Here is an 8088-nt window from a genome sequence, read left to right on the forward strand (position 1 = left end):
TGCATAACAGACCAAGAGTACAAGATATCTGGGGACTTCTGAAATTAATGAATAGTGTTCAGTGACAAGAACTACTATAGTTCAAGAAATAACAAGAAATGCTTTCAATACATTGCAGTCTAAACATTAAACCCTACTGAAAGTGTAAATACTTATATTTTTAAAGAATATACAAATTTTAAGCAGCACTGACTTACAGGAAACTACTGAGATTTCAGTTTTTGTTTACATTTTTGTTTACGGATTTCCATCTCCATTTTTTTATAATAATTTGGAAGAAAAGCACTTGTGGCTCTTGGAAAGGTTTTAACCATTCTCTTTATTCTGCGTTTAGTTCTTCAGTGAATACGAGAAGTTACTTCATTCGGAAAATTACGTGACAAAGAGACAGTCACTTAAGGTAAAGCAATTTTTTCTTCTTCTTAGATGCAAAATTAGAGAATGTCTTCAATTTCAAGGTGGGTTGACTAATTTAAATTACTTAAATTACTGCCTCGGATAATGTGTTTTTTAATTTTTTTCCTATGTTTTAATTCTCGAGATCGTTTAATTTCTTTTAGTCCAGTCCTGCCATTATTTGACACCCAGTACACACCAAGTCATTTCTCTCCCTATGCAGAAATGGCTATCTGCAGGAGTTTATTTATCATTTAATTTCCTTAAACAAATATCAACATATTATTTAATAAAGAGACTCACATAATGTGACTACAGCAATTCAAGTTAATCAGAAATATTGAACATAAATATAAGGTAACTTGTAGCAAGGGTGGTACTTGTGAGGAATCTTACTACTCCTGCAACAGTGCTCCCCACAGCAAGAGGTTCTGTGTACTTTTGAGAGCTAAGCAGGTAGGGGAAATATGTGTATAAAATCTACTGAAGTTTCTGCTCTTTTTTTTTTTTTTTTTCATCTCTTCTGGACAAAGTAGGTGGCAAAAGAAGTGCAGATATTTCTCATTTGAAATACTAACTCCCTTTCCTTACCAAATTCTTGCAGGTGATGTATAAGTTTCATGTAAATAGAAAAAATAATGAAGTTGTGGGAAAAAAAAATGAAAAAGACTTTTAGTTTCAATCCCAGTTCATAACAAAAGGGGAATAAAAGGGTATTTTTCAGTTGCATGTTGAAAAAAAGGATGTTTTAGTTTGACTTTTTCTGCTTTTACAGACTGATGTCGATTATCCAGCATGTTTAAAAGCGGTTATAAGTTGTCTCTTATCACTTATTTCACCTTGTTTTCCACTTCTAGCTTCTTGGTGAATTATTACTGGATAGACACAACTTCACAATTATGACGAAATACATCAGTAAACCTGAAAATCTCAAACTAATGATGAACCTTCTACGAGACAAGAGTCGTAACATTCAGTTTGAGGCCTTTCATGTGTTTAAGGTAAGTTTAGAAACAAACACATGCACAAAAAAAAAAACAAAACACCAAAACAAAACCAAACAGGAGTTTAGTTGAGTAAACTACGTAGCTGAGTCTAAATGAAGCTTATCTGAATATCTGCTAAGTGGTTAAATAAGAAAGAACTACTGTTTGCTATTATGATCCATCTTTACAAATAGCTATCTTTGTATCCAGTGATGAGTGACATTCCTCAGGTGGGACCAGTGCTGTTTAATGTCTTTGTTGGTGGCATGGACAGGGGGATTGAGTGCACCTTCAGCAAATTTGCTGATGACACCTAGCTGCGTGGTGGGGCTGACACGCTGAAGGGAAGGGATGCCACCCAGAGGGACCTGGGCAGGCCTGAGGGGTGAGCCTCTGTGAAACCTCATGGGGGTCAACAAGGCCCTAGGTCAGGGCAACCCCAAGCACAAACACGGGCTGGGCAGAGAATGGGTGGAGAGCAGCCCTGTGAGAAGGACCTGGGGGTGCTGGTGGATGAGAAGCTCGACACGAGCCAGCAATGTGTGCTTGTGGCCCAGAAAGCCACCCGTACCCTGGGCTACACCAACAGCAGCGCAGCCAGCAGGGTGAGGGAGGGGATTGTCCCCTCTGCTCTGCTCTTGTGGGGCCCCACCCGCTGTGCTGCGTTCAGCTCTGGGGCCCCCAGCATAAGGAAGACATGGACCTGTTGGAGTGCCTCCGGAGGAGGCTGAGAGGATGATCAGAGGGCTGGGGCACCTCTCCGATGGAGCCAGGCTGAGGGAGTTGGGGTTGTTGAGCCTGGAGAAGAGCAGGCTCCCGGGAGACCTTACAGCGGCCTGCCGGTGCCTAAAGGGGACTGCAGGAAAGCTGGGGAGGGACTCTGTCAGGGAGTGCAGTGGTAGGACAAGGCGTAATGGTGTTAAAGTGAAATAGGCTAGGTTTAGATTAGATGGTGGGAGGAAATTCTTCACTCAGAGGGTGGTGAGGCCCTGGTCCAGCCTGCCCAGAGGAGCTGTGGCTGCCCCATCCCTGGCAGTGCCCAAGGCCAGGCTGGATGGGGCTGGTGGGAGGTGTCCCTGCCCAGGGCAGGGGGATTGGAGCCAGGGACTCTTTGAGGTCCCTTCCAACCCAAACCATTCTATGGTCTTTAAAAAAAATTGTTTGGAAAGCACTTAAGAACTTTTATATGGTTTGTCAGGATGATCTCTTAGAAAATTTTGGAATTAAGAAAGATGAAGTACAGTAGGATAAGGAGGAATCCATGATTTTATGTGAAAGCATGAAGCATATTGGAGTTCAGAAGCGTTTTCATCGTGCTGCATGATGCTGTGAAGGATAGCAGTGTTTTAACCAAGCCAGCTAAATTTCAAAGCCTAAATGTAGTCTGCATATTAAAACAGATACATTTTAACTTTGCAGCAGACAAGCAAATAACTAAGGGCTTGGAGTTACAGCTTGAGGTATAAAAGTTTTCAGTGAACTTTAATATACCCATCTGATACCGTATACAATATAGGATGATCTACTTGCTACAGAATTTAACTGTGGGATTTTTCAGTGGATTCTGCAGAGGGTATTGTGGCTAATCAACTTCTACAAACTGAGTTTACCTCAGTACTGATGTTTGATTTCTGTTCTAATTAAAATAAAAAAAAGGGGGGGGGGCGGGGTAGTTTTATTTTAAAACTTTGATTTACTCCATTATGTTTCCTGTATACGTTTTGGGGTATTGAGTAGGTTTGTTTTTTTAACTTAAACTCCTGTTTCCTACTATTACACTAAATGCCATTTGTTTTCTTGCAGGTGTTTGTAGCCAATCCTAACAAGACACAGCCTATATTAGACATCCTTCTAAAGAACCAGACCAAACTTATTGAGTTCCTCAGCAAGTTTCAGAATGACAGGACCGAGGATGAACAATTTAATGACGAGAAGACCTATTTAGTTAAACAGATCAGGGATTTGAAGAGACCAGCACAGCAAGAAGCTTAATCTCCAGTAAACCCCTATAATATTAAACCCAAGTTCAGCATTTGCTGTTAGATATTCAGCATCAGGCACTCTTATCGATTCATGAGGAACATTACTGCTAATCTGCTGTTCAGTGAACGGTTTTTGTTTTTCTTTTTTAGTCCAAGTTGAAAAACATAGCTGCTGCTTTCTTGCACAATGTGGACTTTCTTGATATTTGTGTCATTTCAGAATTCAAAGACACTGCTTGTTTTAGGAGTCCTGAAAAGAAAGATTCTAGGTTCATGAACGCAAACATATAGATACTAGTTTGGTTTAGGAAAGAAGGTATTAATGTAGTTAAGTAACAGGTTGCATGCTTGCAAATCTGAATAAATCTGTATGTTTGCACTTACCTTGTTTGAGATATGAGCACAATGTGACCTGTGCATTCCTGGCACCCTAGTATAAGATTATATGCCTTGATTAAAAAAAAAAAAAGTGCAGTGCTTTATTTGTAATCAAAGGGGAAATGTATCTAAGATGTGAGCTTATTGGGATAAACAGTTGTCTTGCAGATAAACTGATATTGAAACTTAGCAACTTTTAAAAGAGTGAAATCTTAAAGTTCATAAGGAAAATGTATATATGCCTTTCACTGCTTTATAGATTTTTTGACATGATTTGATTTTTTTGAGAATTGACTTGTAAACTTGGAAATATGTTCTAAGGGTTTTTGTTAATTTTACTTTTAAAGGTATTTCAGACAGTAGACCTAGCAGTGACATTTTGCATTTCATTTCAACAGTGCTTGCTGGTTTCTTTTGTATATAACTCCTAGGCTGCTCATTTCTTTAAAATATGATTTAATTTGTACAGCAGAGGAATGTTATTGTATTAGTCTGTAACTATTACCTAATATTGAGTTTTGCAAAATGAATGCTCATATGTAATTGAATACTTCAGATCACATGGAAATGCTGATTTAACGATCTTAAGTACTGCAGCATTAAAAGAAAAAAACACAACAAATTCTTTGTATTCACTTATCTAATGGGGTGCCATCAATTAGAGTAGGCTGAAATAGAGAACTGGAACCCTTGATACTAGATTCTTACTGGATACTATTGGCCTTATTCAATTAAACTAGTGTTGTGCTCACCCGCTCTGCAAATGGCAAAGATTATGCTAAATTAATATTGATTCCTCTTACTTCTGGGGAGCCTGCAGTGCATCATTTCTTTCTTACAGTAGGTAACTCAGTACAGTAGTTATGAAAGCGAATGATTTAATCCCCTCTGACTTCAAGAAACATAATTACATAGATGTCCTAGGGTAACAAAAGATTTAGTTTTGTTGATTTTGTTTTTTAATGCTGCAAACTATCAGTATTTATAAAAACAAAAAAACAACTCTGATTTTGCACCATGTTTTTGTTACTGTGACCATACAAAAGGAATCTACTAAATATAGCTAAACAATGTTATTAAAGTTGTATTTATCCATCATATAGTAACGTTAAGATCACAACCAACCAAACGTATGGATTGGAGTCTGAAAGTTCAAATTCTGCATGGCTGAATCTGATTGAGAATGCTATAGAAAATGTTTGTTGCTTCCTGTCCTTTTCCTAATTAAAATATTTTGCAGTCAGCAAAATGAAACTCCTAAGTGACATTTAAGCTGATTTGAAAGCCTTCACAAGGGAAGTCAGCTCCAGAAAATAAAGTGTTTTCACTCAGTAATTTAAAATTTCTCTTAACGTTAGAATTGGCCTTTGGAAATTCCTTAATGCGTCCTTTGCAAACAGACTCATTTTGCCTACTGGAAAGCAACTAGCTTGCTCTTCGTGGAGATCTCTTACAGAGGCAGGCAAAATTGGCCATGAGGTGATGATACAGTTCAGTACCGACAGTCTCTTATTTTTTGGGTTTATCACAGCTGAGTGGAAGAAAACATCATTTGCCAAGTTACTCACCATAACATATAAGGCTTCCTCTCTAGAAAAATGTAGAAGTGCTAAAAGATTTGTATCTGTAAAGGAGTGAGAACATTTGGACTGGGTTATAGGTTACTCTATATTAGGTCTTGGAAATAATGGCTATGGTAACTTTTTTTAATATGTGAAAACATTTGAATGTTGGCTTTCGAAAAGAAGTTGTATTTAAATTAAAGCTCATTTGACGTGCTCTTCGTATTAAAAAAACAAAAAAAAGCTATTGTTCTGGAAGTGGTTTCTTATCCGCTTGAAGGCTTAAGGATATTACTACAAGTTATTTAAATGTGAGCGGTTTTTGGTTTTGTGTGTGTTTTTTCTTCTTTTTTTTTTTTTAAATAAGAGATGTATACAATTGTAATTCTACTTCCATGGTAGCATTTCATTTCCCCTGAGGAAAATGCATTTCTTATCCAAAAAAATCTGGCTGGCCCCATAATTTAAATTGAAATAAAATTTTGAAGAAAAATGCGTGTGTTTTTACTGTGTTTGTGAAGATCGTAAGTTTCTCATGGATGTGAATCTTTTTACCTTTGTTGCCTTAGAAGGGTTCAGCTTTCTCGCTTTTAAATGGGAAATAATTCTAAGTCATGAACAACTCTGGGTTGAAAAAACATTTGTAAGGAACTAAGGCAAAGTGCTATGTTAGAGATACAATCAGTTTTAATTAATTGTTGATAGCCTTTCTTGCTTATGTGTACTATTATTTTCTGATTCTATTCCTCTTGGCATGACCAAGGGCAGGGAGAGGAGATGCTATGTCATGCATCACATCCAGAGACAGGATTAGTGGAAGTGAATCCCTGATAATTTTAGGCCCTTGCCTTCTCTGCGTGTTTCTGGAGCAAAAGCGCGTGGGACTGCTAACTCTTTCCGCAGGAAATATTATGGTTTCTTTATCTCTGGAGCTGTCTGCCTCTGTTACTCACAGGTAACCCCTTAAGTGGCGATGTCAAGAGGATCACTGTGGTATATTGAAAAAAGCAACATTTAAGGGGGGTTGTTGTAGATTCTTCAGAGTTTTGTTTAGCAAAATTACTGGAAAACATGGTTTCCTGCTGGGAACATACGAATGCTGCAGACAAAAATATTGTCTATTATAGCCTGCACTAGCAGCTACGCCTCTTGGAGCCTTTATACATAGTTTTATTTTATTTTTTTTTCTTCAGAGACTAAGACCGCATGTTACAAGGGGAAGGACTAATTTATACTTGTAGTCAACTTGTGCACTTTAATGAAAAATGGTGCTCAAGTTGGTCATGAAAAATAGTGCTCATGTTAGATACCTGAATGGGTGTTTGGCTGAAACAAATGAGGGAGAAAAGCATGGGAAAGCAAAGAGATACTGTATTGACCTGTAAAATGTATTTTCCCAGCAGACCTGATCAGAGGACATGGCCCATGAGCTGACATCTCAGAACCAGAGTACAAGCTGCCCTTGGAGCACATGGGACCAGGTCACATACAAAGCTGCGTGCAGTAAGTTTGCCTCTCTCTGGCCTGCCAAGTTGGTCCTAGGACACAACTTTATCTGTTTTTCCTTTTGCTGCTACTCTTTCCCCAACCTCTGTCCCCTCTTTATTCTGGGCTTTTGCCAACTACTCGGCTGAGTAATTTTTCTGTCCCCATTGCTGTACCCTACATGTCTGGTTGTTTGAGTTGCTGCCATCTCACTGGGTGCAGTGGCTTTATTTTCTGTTGTCATTCTGGTTGTTTCTCGTGATACCCTTCTTCAAAGGTTTTGGCAATTGCAAAACTGTTGAAGTTCTGTTTCTTTTAGTTTTTCAGCATATTGTAATTACAGTTGATAGTTAGTCTTGTATGTGAGAAAAATTAACCCTGTTATTTTGCATGTAATCTATTTAAACTAGCATTGAGCTTATTCTGTGAGAGCTGTTGCCAGCGTTGAAATCTGTTCTTACAAGCATACCTGATTGGATCCAATTGAAATCCCATGTAACTGGAGGCAGGAATCAAAATGGGAATTAAATTAGAAAGGAGAGGAGAGAGAGACACCAGTATATTGCATTTTTTGAAAGAAATTGGTTATTTTTGGAAAAGAGACCTGTTCTGCTTCCCATTTAAAGCTATCTGCTGATACAACAAAAAAACACCCTGTGTCATACAGCCAACATATAATTATGTTTTTGGCAAGTGTGTTTTATTCACAACAAAATACTGTCTAAAAAAGACAAGCTTTTTTTTTTTTTTTTTTAAAAAAAAAAAGGCTCATACTGCAGATTCTGTTTTACACTGCAAAAATAAGGAATTCTTCTTGCTCAGAAGTGCACTGGCCAGAACTGGTCTTCTGTCACTTATCATAAACGGATTGCTTATGCTAAAGACTTTCACCGTCTACTGCAGGAGAATTTTCCAGCTACGTAGTCTTGAGGCTGAGTGTGACTCCAGTACACAGTATTTTGTCTGCTGTGAGAAAGCATCATGTGTCTGGATGTGACACTAGCCTAACTGCCTTACGTGTTGCTAATAATGTTAAAACTAAAGGATTGATCTAGAGGGCATGTACAGAAGGTAAAAAATATGCTCTAACGTGAAGGTAGATTCTATTTTTTTGGAGTGGTATCTGGAAAAACTGAGAGACATAAATATGATACTTTTATATCGATGTGAACAGCTTTGTACCATTCCAGATAAATGCCTGTGAGTGGAGTTGTCTACTGTCTTGCCCAAAACTAAGTCAACGGTACACCTTTTTCCATTTTTTCCCCAGCAGGCTAAGCTGTTGTGGATGTTCCCCTT

The 8088-nt window shown here is 38.1% G+C and overlaps 1 protein-coding gene across 1 annotated transcript in view; it reads left to right on the forward strand.

Annotated features, from left to right (window-relative positions):
- CAB39 (calcium binding protein 39) overlaps positions 1-5662 on the forward strand; it is a 40980-nt gene extending 35318 nt beyond the window's left edge. The window contains exons 7-9 of the mRNA XM_067002512.1: positions 335-400; positions 1254-1397; positions 3186-5662. Coding sequence (XP_066858613.1) covers positions 335-400; positions 1254-1397; positions 3186-3374 — 399 coding nt within the window. The 3' untranslated portion in view covers positions 3375-5662. The remainder of the gene's footprint in view (positions 1-334; positions 401-1253; positions 1398-3185) is intronic.
- Positions 5663-8088: the final 2426 nt, after the last annotated feature.

This window comes from Anser cygnoides, chromosome 9 (assembly GCF_040182565.1).
Source record: "Anser cygnoides isolate HZ-2024a breed goose chromosome 9, Taihu_goose_T2T_genome, whole genome shotgun sequence".
In the NCBI taxonomy this organism is placed as follows: domain Eukaryota; kingdom Metazoa; phylum Chordata; class Aves; order Anseriformes; family Anatidae; genus Anser; species Anser cygnoides.